Raw genomic sequence first — 14,203 nt, 5'->3', positions numbered from 1 at the left:
GCATGACAAAAAACTGAGCACTGTAGTGCCTGCCTTAATTACAGGACTCAAGAAGTGGAGGCAGGAGGATCAGAAGTTAAAGGTCATTTGGGACACACGAGACTGTCTCAAAACTGTATAGGCAAGTCTCCTAGTTTTTCAGAACAGGCTGCACTATTTAATTTAAAAAATACTTAACAGGCTGGACATGGTGGCATGCACTTTTAATCCTAGCATTAAGTAGACAGAGGCAGGATGATCTCTATTAGTTTAAGGTAGCTATGTCTACATAGCTAGTTCCAGGATAGCCAGGATTACACAGAAAGATCCTGTCTCAAAGGGGGCGGGGGACCCACACACTGGAGGATGGCTCCTTCAGGTGGCTCACAACTACTTACAACTCTAATGCACACACACCCTTTTTTTTCTTTTTAAATTAAAGTTCCTAACCAAAGGGCCAGCAAGATGGCTCAGAGGGTAGAAAGTTCAACAATCTGAATTCAATCCCTAGACCCATGGTGGAAGAACTGACTTCCAAAGTTAACCTCTCGCCCTCACGTGTGTATGCATGCACGCAAGCATGTGCATCAGACATACAACTATAATTTAGTCCTAAAACTTAAAACAAAGTGTTTGATTGGGTTAGGAAGACGGCTTGGTGGTTTAAGGTATCTGCTCTGAACGCCCAGAGACCCGAGTAGAAATCTCCTGCACTTACATAAATAGTGGGAATGGCTACACAGCCCTGTAATGGGGGAGAGATAGGCAGAGCAGAAAAATCTGCTGGCCAGGGAGAGGTAAAATGGCAGAGGAAGACATCCAACACCGCGCATTCGTGAAAACCCACACTCATGTGCATACACTACACACAATCCCACACATTATACATGCAGGCTTTGGCAGACTGAAAGACTGTTTGCACTAATTTGTGTGTGTGTGCATGCACGCACTGAAGACTGGACCTAGGGACTCAAAAGCTTTACCACTGAACATTTCCCCACGAGCCCCGCATTATTCTGATATTTATTTTTCTCTTCAAAGTAACCACTATACTTTTAAATAAAGTGACTATTCTATCTTGCCAACTTGTAAAGCAAATTTCAATTACATGCATTCACTCTGGAAAGAGATCATGAGAATGTCATGGCAATGATGTGTTTTACCTTCGGGCAATTCTCTGTAGATTTCCTGCGGCAAAGCTTGTGCAAACAGAGACAATGCATTAAGAAAACAACTTTTATACAAAGTCATCCTGAGAACTAGGCTTTATCAGCTATGTGCATTTGGAAGGAATACAAGTAGCTGCCCTCTAATGGTCAACATTTTCCCAGAAAGTAAAAAACACCCAAAACATATAGGTCACACATTTCTCTCTTCAGGCACATCTCAGAGACATGTGCTTTTCTACCCAACTACACAGAAACCTGTGTCTGAAAGAACAAAATAAACGTTTGGCATGACCATCTGTAATTCTGTAACCTAGCTGGTTAGTGGATCCAGAAATGGGACCTGAGGACTCAGCGCCTCACTGCTATGGCCTGTGTCTGCTGGAAAACAACGGCAGCGTCCGACAGCTCAGCAATCAGAACCTTCACAAGTCACAGCATGTCAGCCTTTTGTTCCCGTTCTACTCAAGACAGACAGACAGAGACACCTTCTAACACTAGAGATCACTAAAGTCCCTTTAGTACCCATTCTTAGTCTAATCTAGCTATAAAAAGTTCCTATAGCACTGGGTGATGGCGGCACACACCTTTAATCTCAGCGCTTGGGAGGCAGACAGGCGGATCTCTGAGTCTGATGTCAGTCTGGTCTGCAGAGTGAGTTCCAGGACAGCCAGGAATGCACAGAGGAAACGCTCCCTTGGTATAGCTCAAACGCTCCAGTGGTACCTACAGACTCCTCTGGCTTAAATGCTCTTCCCTCAGACATCAATTCCCTTCTATCTTGGTTTAGATTTCCCACTCACAGTGCGGCCTTCCTTGTCCACTCACTTTAATACGCAGCCCAGACACGTGAAGCTGAGTCAGCTGCTTAACCCTGGGGTCCACTGTGCATCTCCTGATGACTGAGAGCACAGAAACCTCATATGCCTAACAATGGCAACACTGCCTACAGACAGACAATTCCAACAAAGATGCCTATTTAGAATTCAATGTTTGTGACCTTGAATTTAACTGTATTAGCACTCTCCTAAGTCTAAAAAACTATACCGTAAAAACCACATTAAAATTTCATTTGATTTTAGAGGAAGGGTCTTACTGTGTAGTACTGGCTAGAACTTGCTAATGGAGACCAGGCTGGCTTCAAACTTAAGAAAGTATATTCTTTAAAATAAGAGCAATAACTAAGTTAGTTCAGTTTTGTTCTGTTTTAAACTCTACCTATTTTTTTAACTTTGCTTCATCTTTTTTTTTTTTTTTTTTTAGACGGTTTCCCTGTGTAGCCCTGGCTGTCCTGGAACTCTCTTTGTAGTTCAGGCTGGCCTTGAACTCACTGAGATCCGCCTGCCTCTGCGTCCCAAGTGCTGGGATTAAAGGAGTGCACCACTGCACCTGGCAACTTTGCTTCATCTTTAAATCTTGTAGGTTGTATCTTCTGAACAATGTAATTTAGCCACAAAATCATAATCATTGAAAGGATATTTAACTGTGACTCTGGAGAAACCTGCACCCACGCCTTGAGTGTGTCCTGCCCTTTTCCTGCACATCTTCCTCCCAATGCCAGCACTTACTCTAGCTCAGGGGTTCTCAATCTTCCTGTAAACTCTGTGACCCCTTATTACAGTTCATGTTGTGGTGAACCCCAATCACACAAATATTTTTGTTGCTACTTCCTAACTACAATTTTGCGACTGTTGTGAGTTGTAGAATAAATATCTGATATATGACCCCTATGAAAGGGGTCATGACTCCAGGCTGAGAACCTCTGCTCAGAAGCATGTACTCTATTTGTCTTTGCTCACTAACTCTGGCTTGTCCTAAACACAGTTTCTGTGGACGTCAGGACAGCGGCAGTGCTGAGCTGCATCTTCCTGATGGCGCTCACGCTCACACTATCACTGAGTAGAAACTTAATTAGTTTTTTGTTTCTTTGAGACTAGGTCTCACGATGTTGCTCTATCTGACCTGGAACTCTATTTCAGGCTGGCTTCGAACTCACAGAGATTGCCTCCCTCTGCTTCCTGAGTGCTGGGATTAAAGGCACGTGCCACTATGCCCAGCATGTAGAAAGTTTAAAATCATACATTTTAAATTTTATTTTATATGATTGGGTTTTTGTGTAGACGTATATATGTGCACCGTATACATGAATATAAATGGTTGTGAGCCAGGATGCAGATATTGGGAATTGAACCTGGGTCCTCTGCAAGAGCAACATATGCTTTAAACCAATGAGCCATCATCTCCCCAGCCCCCCAAATTACAATGCTGTAGTAAATATCTCTCTAAAATATACAAGGCATTTCCTGGATAACTGTGCTCCATGACTCAGAGTTGTATACAGCTTTTAAGAAACAAGTGACCTTGGAAAGTACCTGGACCCTGGGATAGACAGAGCTGACTTTAAATTCTAATTTTCTATACTATAAAACACATGACCTAAATTCTCCAATCTCACATCTCACTCTGACAACTGCAGTCACAACAACCCTCTATACAAAACCACAGTTCCTTATCTTCCTGTATGGACACACTGGGACCTTGGAGATTCACTGACTTGAGGAGATAATGCCTCAAGTGACATTTTGTGTTTTAACAAATAAAATTTGCTTGAAGATCAGAGTGCAGAGTTAAGCCACTAACTTAAAGTAGTATTAGCACACTTCTTTAAACCCAGGACTCAGGAGTCAGACGGATCCCTGTTAGTTCAAGGCCACCATGGGAAACACTATACAAAATTAATCCAGTTTATAAGAGAAACAGAGCTCACTCAAAGGTGATCTCAGCACTTGGGATCCAAGGCCTATAATCCCAGCACTGGGGAGGTGGAGACAGGAGCGATATGGCTGGGTGGAGAGAGGAAGGTAAGGAAGGAGACAAGCACTCAGAGCAATCTGAGGAGCAGTCTGAGAACAAGATCTCCCCCCCTTTGGTCTGAGCATTGGTAGAAGTAAGAACTCTAGTGGCTGGCCACTGCTTCTTTGATCCTTCAGTTTTCACCCCGACAGCTGACTCTGGGATTTTACTAATAAAACCAATTAGAATTCACGCTACAAATGGCCCTCCCAAATTCACCAGTACTTAGAAAAGCACTCACTACTAGGAGGGCAACTTTCAAACGCTAACCAATCCAGAGCCCAAACTCCAAGCCTAGTCCAAGTTCCCATTCCCTAGCCCCCTGACACCCCTACCTAGAGGCAGCATTACTCATCCCACAATCCACTGAGATGGAGATTGTTCAAACTGGCTCATCCTAAAGCAGTTCATCCCACAATCCACTGAGATGGAGATTGTTCAAACTGGCTCATCCTAAAGCAGTTCATCCTGCTCAGACACCAGCAGCTCTCACCCTCACTAAGCCTTGTTAGGCTGTGTCTGTTTTCTTTTTGATTACCTTCTCAGCCACAATGGCCCTAGATCTGTGGCCTCACCAGACCTGGATAACAAAATACACATTTTAAACTTTCTCCCGGGTGTAAAAAGAGTAAATGAGGACATACTATACCACAATTATCCCTTCCTCCCAATCACAATGTAAAACTGAGAATGAAAGCAGTAATGGCATCAGAAGAAAGTGGGTAACCACACAGCAGATGGAAACATGAAGAAAAACAGCTGGTTAAAAAATAGAAAACTTTGACAGAAACAAAACAAAAACCTACTTAGAAGATACAAACTGAAATGGAAATGGAAGCTTTGCAGCCAGAGTCAGAGAAAGACAGCACCAAGAAGAGCCAGTGCCCTGAAGACAGCATACTAGGACATGAGCACTGGGGATGCCTTTCAACTTGAAAACTTTGCTGTCCTATGTGGCCAAGGGTGGGCTCACAGCTGGGGCCCACACAAATCTATCTCCGCTAACAGAGTCCTGGACTACAGGTGCACAGTCACTCCTGGTAGGAGAAAGTGTCAATTTTAGTGCTGCCTAAATTATGAACTTTGCTTTTATAGCTGGTGATTTCTGTATTTTATTGAAGAAAGGCTCATAGACACCAAGGTCATGAATAAAGATTATATCTATTTTATGAAAACAAAAACCTATCAGAAAAGGTGGATACGGAACAAGCGAGGGCGCTCATAGAAAGCCATGGCAACGGCTGGAAAAAAGTCTCTCTCACACTTGCAGAGTAAAGTTAGGTACTGTGTTTCTAAATTAACGGGCACGGCTGGTAAAAAGTCTCTGTCACACTTGCAGAGTAAAGTTAGGTACTGTGTTTCTAAATTAATGGGCACTGCACATATCAAAGGAGAGTAACAACAAGGCAGCAGGAGACAGACGTGGTTACAACAGAAATGGTTTGAGACATACAATGAGAAAAACAAAGACATCTCAATAGGCTAACGGAGGAGGACTGCCATGAGTTTAGGCTACAACGTGAGTTCTAGACTAGACTGGTTAATTTAAGACCCTGTCTCAAACACAGATGAACAGACAGACATATACTAGGTGCTTATTATATACCACATGCTTACATTAATTTAAACTATCAATTCAGTGCAGTAAGTATGACTTGAGATTTCACAAGTGAACAAGCAATCTAAGCTAACTACACGTTGCTTATTTTACCGCTCAGCAAACACTCATTAAACACTCACTGTATCGTGGGCCAGGTAACATCCCAGACGCTCCACCAATGAAAAAGACAGAATTTCTTGCCTTCATGGAGTTTAAATTATAGCAAATACATAAGCAAAGCCCATGCCCTTTCCCCGGGAGCCGTGTGATTCTAGACCTCGGCATGAGAGGACGAACTAGACCTCAGAGATGACATCACTATTCTAGCCTGGCAACCAACGGCCCGATGGAGAGTTTTGTTCCCATTACAGCAGATAAGCATGGAGAAAAACAACGGAAAGAAAACAGGAAACAGATTTGAACCATCTATTTTTATGATGACTATCGTGTCTGACGGCTCAGTAATAATTATCAATTGAAGACTGGGGATTGGGATCAGCAGTGTGACAGTCAAGACTGAACCTACATTTAATGGGGCTGATGACACTAGGGAGAAAGAGAGATGAAAAAATTCAGATATTTAAAGATTTTAATAAAGAGGTAGTTTTAATATATTTTAAAGTTATTTCTAAATTATATTAGTAGAACATGCAAATATAAAAATCAAACATTGTGAAAATGTTATAATGAAAAACAGCCGTTTTCCACACTACTTCTAAGATGTTGTTCTTTCCACATTTCTGGTACTTATTTTCCCCTCAAGTATATACACTTCCAAATTAAAAAGGTTTCAACTTGATTATGTATTCTGAACAGATGAACATTTGTATATGGTAACCAAAATCCCCAGGAAAATAGGAGCAAGCATTCTCCCTCCTGGCTGTGGTGTCCAGTGGTGAGCAGTGCCAGCAGCTCTCTAGCGTTTCCAGAGTGACCAGGACACACTACTAGGTTTTTCCCATTAGACACCACCACATCCTATACGCACTGATGTGTTCCTTGTTCCTGATGCATGGTACATCTCAAAGACCACTTCCCAGTCATTTGTCACACGAAGCTGCTTGTTTCTACAGGATTTCTCCTCAGATAAATCACACTTTAGTCCCTTGTTGACAAAACATTTGATTATTTTTAACTACCTGTCGTTTTTTAAAAAATCTGAAAGGATGGGGGCTGGAGAGACAGCTCAGCTATTAAGAGCACTGGCTGTTCTTGCAGAAGACTCAGTTCAACGCCCAGCACAATCATGTCAGGTCGGCTCACAATCTTCTGCAATTCGTTTCAGGTGATCTGACACCCTCTTCTGGTCTCTGCAGGAACCAGGAACACATATGGTGCACAGACATATATGGTGAAACATCCACATTCATAAAATAAAAATAAAGCTTTTCTAAAATTTTGAAAAAAACTGTATGCAGACAGAAATCAAGCGTTTGTCTGGCCCAAGACGCCACTGACAGCAGAAGCACAGCAAGTGTCCTCAAGGCAGAGGAGAGAGGTGGCCGTCCCTACCGCAGCCCCAACAGTCTGCACCAGTCACATGTAGCCTGTGCACTGGACACAGACTGACAAGTCAAGTGTAGTCCTGGCAGAGCCATTATAAAAGATAATAAAAAGCATCAAGAATCTCGTTTCAAATACACATCTTTAAACATTTTTTATATATGTTTAAGACAGAAAAAAGACTTACCGTCCAAAATTTTATGAAATACTCTAAAACCGTTGAAGCCACAAAAAGGCAATATAGTAGGGAATACAACAAAAACAGCATGAAGAATTTGTAATTAGTAAATCCCACACAGTTATTCACCCTAGAAGAATATAGAAAGTAACACTGTAAGATAAGACAAATCACAAATATACGGAAAAAGAAAGCAGAACAGGGTCTCGGGGCCAGTGGGAGCGGGGTGCAGGGAGTGCCCCATGAGATAGCTCAACTCTGTAGATGTGAGAATCCTGGAGCTTGTACCAAAATGGGAATATACCTAACGTTACTGAGATTACAGAGAAGATTTTTTTTTTTTTTTTTTTTTTGGTTTTTCAAGACAGGGTTTCCCTGTAGTTTCTAGAGCCTGTCCTTGAACTAGCTCTTGTAGACCAGGCTGGCCTCGAACTCAGAGATCTGCCTGCCTCTGCCTCCCGAGTGCTGGGATTAAAGGCGTGCGCCACCACCGCCCGGCCGGAGAAGATATTTTTAAAGGAAAAATATAAGTGCCCATATCTACATGTGTGTGTACATATGTACATATCTATATACACATTGTGTATGTATATGTATTAGTAATTTAATTGAGCTCAGAAACAGGACCACTGGAATGGGGTATATGGTTTTAGTCATAGAGAGCACTTAGGATGTGCAGAGACCCTGGATTTAAACACCAATACCAGTGGAGGAAAAAGGATTACTAAAGAAAATCCTTCTCAGTTTCCTGCTTCTAACATCCAACACCACCCCTCTGACTTAGGCAATTTCTACTATTTTTCATACATACCAAGGACAGTGGTGATCCATCTTAAGAACACATCTAGGAATCAAGCATAAGAAAAGTCATTCAGAAAAATCCTGACTCTAATTTCTCATTATTTTACTGAAGTTAAAATATCCCCCTTAAAACTAAATCTTTGAGAACCAAGAGAAACACCAGGTAACTTCTGCTACCTTCATAAGTACCTCCCTAGATAAACAGTCACTAGTTTTTACACTGTGATGTCACTTCAACACAGCCAGTTCATTGGCCACACCAAATGACATCTTATTATTCACGTCTGGGAATGATTCTTGGTACATTAGAGGGCCCAGTTTGAACATCAGCTAAGGAGATAAACAGATGACCTCTAGTACTATAGGCATGAGCAGATGAAGAAAGTCAGTCCTTAGAAGTGTACACACCAGACACTAACACACAGCTTAAGATGGTTGTTTTCCTTCATCCTTTAGCATCGTTTCCCCGTGGTGACCACTACTATACTTTAGCATAAGAACACCAAAACAAAACCAAACTTTCTTCCCTCTAGAGTACTTTTTATACACGTAGAAAGCGAGACTACAGAGCTCACACAGAAAGAATGAGAAACTCAACACCCAGAAACTTACACAGCTTGTCTAAGAGGCTTAGATTAGTCAAGAGTTTTAAACCAAGTATTTTTCCTTTACCATACCACCTTCTCACATGAAAATAAGGATTAAAATGGAACAATGGCAAATGAAAACACTTATAAAATTTACTTCAGTGATTTGTTTTAATGTCAACATCGATAATAAAAACAAGAAAATATCATTATAGTCTCATTAGTCTATGAAGTGGTCATATTTTACAAGGAGGTTGTAACTGCTGGCTTATCAACATTACATTAAGTGTGAGTGCAGAAAGAATATATTTATTTTTTTGGGAAAAGGTTCTCTGTGTAGCCCTGGCTGTCCTGGAACACAGTATAGAGACCAGGCTGGCCTCAAACTCAGAGATCCATGCAAATAATGGCATTAAAGGCATGCATCACCACACCTGGCTAGAAAGTAGATTTAAAATTAAAATTCTAGTCAACAAGCAGAGAAACGGTTATCAAAGACTTCTTCTAGTATATTCTAGCTTATATACGTATTTATGTTAGCTCTACAACCACAGTAAATAATGAGAAAGGATGAAATGGTTTTGCTAAATATGAAGAAGCATGTAAAATGTTTCTCTGTTGCCAAATTCCAGGGCAGGGTTAAAGGGAAACAAACTGAGTAACACTCACCTGTCGCACGCAGAGCAGTGGTGAGCCCGGTCAGGTTTAATCAACTGACATTTTTCACAGTATCGGATAGCTAGAGAGGAGAAAAAAAACCTCATAGGTGTGCAAGCTTACTGATCCATAAAGCTTGAAATTTGGAATATACTCTGGAAACTGATAGTGATCCATTTTAAAATACCAAAATGCACCAGAGAGTATCTCAAATAAAATGTCAAGAAAAAGGGGGCCTCATAATGTATCTTCCCAGAAGCTTTCAAACTAAATAAAGTAGATCTGAAGTAAGTAGTTGGCAGAAGGCCAAACACCAAGATGAACAGCAGAGCTAGTCCAGAGCTCAGGTCCACCGAGTCCCAAACCCAGTGCTTTGTTGACTACAGCACAATGTCTTTAACAGATTCTCACCATACTTAAGACACTCATTTTCTGTCTGAATCCATCCTATTCTAGACCAACGACGATTCTTTTTTTGAATAACGACAAAAACCTCTTTGAAACTAAAATTCTAATACATGCTATGCTATTGTCTGGTTCACATTCAATTGTTCCAAAGATACCGATCACCTACTATGTGCCAGGTAATCTAAACAAAAACCCCTACTTTGTGAAGCTTACATCCTCTATGTTCTAGGCACTAAAACAATCCACAGAATAAACAGTGCATTGGATAGGAACAGTAGACAGTAAGGAAGCAGAATGGGAGGAGTCCAACTCAAACATCTGAGAAAACAGAGGAGTCTGAGGATAAAGGTGTATCTCAGATGGCAGAGTGCTAGCCTAGCACTCCTGCACAAAACCCTAGGTTTGAAGGCCAACACTGCGTGAACAAGACACTGTGGTGCATGCCTGTAATTCCAGCACCTGGGAGGCTTGAGGAAGGCTCTGAAGTTCAGGGTCATTATCAACTACACAGGGAGTTTGAGGCCAATATGGGATACAGAGACATGAAAGAAAAACTAACAAACAAAACCTCCTGCTCTCTTGGAAAATGAAGAATCTGGTTAGAGGAACAAACTGAGTGACAGAAAACTGCTTGACGTGTTTGAACAAATGCGGGAACTGAAAAGATGGCTCAGTGGCCAAAAACATTTGCTGCCGCTCTTCCAGAGAGGACCAAGGGTGAGCTCCCAGCGCCCATGGCATTCGGCTCACCACCATTTATAACTCTAGCTCTGGACCCTGGCCTCCTAGTATACATACTTACATGCACACACACACACACACACACACACACACACACACACACCTACACCTAATTAAAAATAAATCTTTAAAATATAACAAATAAGAATGCTTATTACAGCTATTTTAAATATAAAAAATGCCAGGGTAATTTCCTTTTTTAAAAAAGTGTGTATAAATGTTTTGCATGAATGTATGTTCCGTGCAACCCGTTCATGCCTGGTGGCCTTGGAAGTCCAGAAGAGGGCATCAGATCCCTTGGAACTCGAATTACAGTTGTGAGCTGCCATGTAAGTATAAGGAAGTCTGGGGTCCTCTGGAAGAGTAGCCAGAGCTCTTAACTGCTGAGCTATTGCTCAAGTTCCTAAGAATAATTTTATCCATGAAATGGCTAAATACTTTATGTTGTGTCTACATAGTACACTATTCTGCAGAACAAGAAGTTCCCACACAAAACACATATTCCGTTAAGGAAAAGATAGCAAGCTGAAGATGGCACCACTAATAGTCTATATACCAAATAGAAACCTAAGGTTACATGTGTAGTAAGCTCAGGATCAAAAAGAAGCCAAGCACCTCATGTGCCCATTCCCCTACATCCTCCCTCCACGCTGTGTGTTACAGCTGTGCACATATTTAGGTGCAGGGGTGTGAACAAAATCAAACAGGTCCTACCAGAAAATGGGTTGGAAAGGAAGGAAGGGAAAGGAGGGAAGGAGGGAGGGAAGTGGGTTGGAGGTAGGTGTGGTGTTACAAGAAATTAATACAGTGAGTTCGAGGCCAGCCTGGTCTACAAGAGCTAGTTCCAGGACAGGCACCAACGCTACAGAGAAACCCTGTCTTGAAAAAATACCAAAAAAAAAAAAAAAAAAAAGGAAATTAATACAGTATTTGGAAGGCAGAAGAACATGAATTACTGTGAGTTCAATTCTAGCATGATCTACATATCGAGTTCTAGGGCTACATACCGAAGTCATGTCTAAAGGAGGGATAGAAGGAGGGAGGAAGAAAACTCTACTTAACAAATGAGCAGATAAAGGCAAACAGCTGCAATCAAAGGAAACTTCATTTTTGTATAGAGCAACCAAAAAGAGGACAGTGTCAAAGACAGAAATAGAGCAAGATACAGATGGGGTGTTGTTTCATTTGTTCAATGAATACTTGTGAGTTCTATGTATGATAAATACTGCCCCTTTCTAGAAATAAAGGTGAGCACCTTTAATGCCAGCACTCATGAGGCACAAAGGCAGATTTCTGAGTTTGAGGTCAGTCTGGTCTACAGAGGGAGTTCCAGGACAGCCAGGGCTACATAGAGAAACCCTGTGTCAAAAAAGGATATAGCTATCAACCTGCTGTTTTGAAAATTACACACTGTCCAAATTTTGCTAAACTTGGGAATTCATAAGCCCAATGCAAGTATAGACCGTGGTAAAAACATCTAATATACAGAACTACAACTACTATTATCAACTAGTTGTTTTCAAAATTCTTCATAAAATAAAAAGGATTGCTTAATATTAGCTGTCACTTTTTGGAAATGAGTTCTGCTAAAAACCTCATCACATGCCGAGATGCACACTTGAGTGCTTTTTATCTCATCTCATGTAGCATTTCTACAGACCCAGAGAACAGATGAACCCTCAGGTTGAAATGAAGAAACTGCAACAGGACAGGAGGCAAGGGAGGGAAGGGTTCTCATCCTTCTGAAAACCTCACAGACAACATGAACCATGGCACAGTCAAATTGCATGCTCTGACCTCTGTACAATGCTCAGAAAGAGTTCCTTTGGCTTTCTCAATTGTTTCTATCTTTTCAATCTGAAATCTGTACAATGTAGCTTGAAGATCACATAGTGGTCTCCTTTACAAAAAAATAATATAGCAAAACACCTTTACTTAATCTCTTTTTTTTTTTTTTTGGTTTTTCGAGACAGGGTTTCTCTGTGGCTTTGGAGCCTGTCCTGGAACTAGCTCTTGTAGACCAGGCTGGTCTCGAACTCACAGAAATCCGCCTGCCTCTGCCTCCCGAGAGCTGGGATTAAAGGCGTGCGCCACCATCGCCTGGCTATCTCTCTTAAGTGTTTTTAACAATGTAACTTCAAAACCCAGCTTTTGTTAAGACAGAAAAGTAACTCCTTCCTGACAAGTCCACTCCTGTGGGCACAGCCATCTTTCTCTTAAGCCAGCAACCTCTCTAGCACTAGGTGTGTATCTATATCAAAAACATTTTACAATTGTTTGTTTTTAATTAGGTACGTGTGTTTCCGTGAGTATGTGCATGTGGGCGCAGGTGTCTGTGGTGCCTGGAAGAGGGTGCTGGTTTCCCCTGGAGCTAGTTCCAGGTGGCTATGATGAGCCACATGATGTGGATACTGGAACCAAACTCCGGTCCTTCACAGGAGTAGAAAGAACGCTGACCCTATCGACCAGCCATCTCTAAAGCCCGTAAAACTTTTTCTTAATAAACTCCAACTCTGCTTCATATTGACTCCTTCTGAAATTCTGTGATATGTGTCACAAATCCTGGCTTAACCTTAAAGCCTTCGGAAGGACACTTGGGACTGCACTTCTAGAGCATCAAGCTGTGGCTTCTATTGCTACTGACATAACTTGGGTTTCAAATAGCTAAGTAACTTGTACAGCACTAGTAAAGAAACCATGATGGTTAAATCTACATTAGATTATTTTTTTATTTGCTTTTTTTGTTGTTGTTGGGTTTCTTCGTTTTGAGACAGGGTTTCTCAGTGTAGTTCTGGTTATTGTGGAATTCGCTTTACAGACCCAGTTGGTCTCAGAATTCACAGAGATCTGCCTGCCTCTGCCTCCTGAGTGCTGGGATTAACACTACCCCCAGTTTGCAACAGAGTATCCTATACTTTAATATGCTAACTATATCTTTTATCATGTGTTACCGGTGTGTCGTATGGTACATACAGTACACACTCGTGTGGAGACCAGGAGAAAGTCCATCTTCCACTGCCTTGACATAGGATCTACTCAGCAGGAAGCTGGCTGTTTTGGCCAGTGCTCTCAGGAAGTGCCTGCCCAACCCTGCAGGGATACAGGCATTCACTGCAAAGCTGGATTTTTTTTAAACTGGTTTTTAATATTTGTTTCTTTGGTTTTTCTTTTCTTTCTTACTGTTTAAAAAAAGGCCTATTTATTTATTATATATACAACATTCTGCCTCCATGTATGACTGTAAGCCAGAAGAGGGTATTATAGATGCTTGTGAGCCGCCGTGTGGTTGCTAGGAATTGGACTCAGGACCTCTGGAAGAGCAGCAGTCAGTGCTCTTAACCTCTGAGCCATCTATCTCTCCATCTCAACCCTGGGATTTCTGCATAGAGACTGAAACGCAGGTCTCATGCTCCTACAGCGAGCACTGTTCCCCACCGAGTCCTCTCTCCAACCCACTGTCCTGTTCCATACCTTCAAAATCTTGATACCCCCTTAAAATATTGCAGACAATTAAAACTCCTTTTTATTTTTAAAATATGATTTCTTAAAGGTTTATTTATTATGTACACAGTGTCCTGCTTGCATGTACACCTGCACACCAGAAGAGGGCATCAGATCCCACTATAGATGGTTGTGAGCCACCATGTGGTTGCTGGGAACTGAACTCAGATCCTCTGGAAGAGCAGCCAGTGCTCTTAACCTCTGAGTCATTTCTTCAGCCCCTTTTTCT

At 41.6% G+C, this 14,203-nt stretch overlaps 1 protein-coding gene across 2 annotated transcripts in view; it reads right to left on the bottom strand.

Moving 5' to 3' along the window:
- Positions 1–14,203, bottom strand: part of Zdhhc20 (zinc finger DHHC-type palmitoyltransferase 20) — a 61,402-nt gene that overhangs the window by 15,506 nt on the left and 31,693 nt on the right. For both annotated transcript variants that reach the window (XM_038310079.1, XM_038310080.1), the window contains 3 exons: positions 9,337–9,406; positions 8,091–8,123; positions 7,289–7,409 (listed from right to left, as the gene is read on the bottom strand). In XM_038310079.1, the coding sequence (XP_038166007.1) occupies positions 7,289–7,409; positions 8,091–8,123; positions 9,337–9,406 (224 nt within the window). The remainder of the gene's footprint in view (positions 1–7,288; positions 7,410–8,090; positions 8,124–9,336; positions 9,407–14,203) is intronic.

Source organism: Arvicola amphibius, chromosome 13 (assembly GCF_903992535.2).
Source record: "Arvicola amphibius chromosome 13, mArvAmp1.2, whole genome shotgun sequence".
NCBI lineage: Eukaryota > Metazoa > Chordata > Mammalia > Rodentia > Cricetidae > Arvicola > Arvicola amphibius.
Note: the sequence above shows the minus strand (reverse complement) of the source record. Positions and strands in the feature narration are given on the sequence as shown.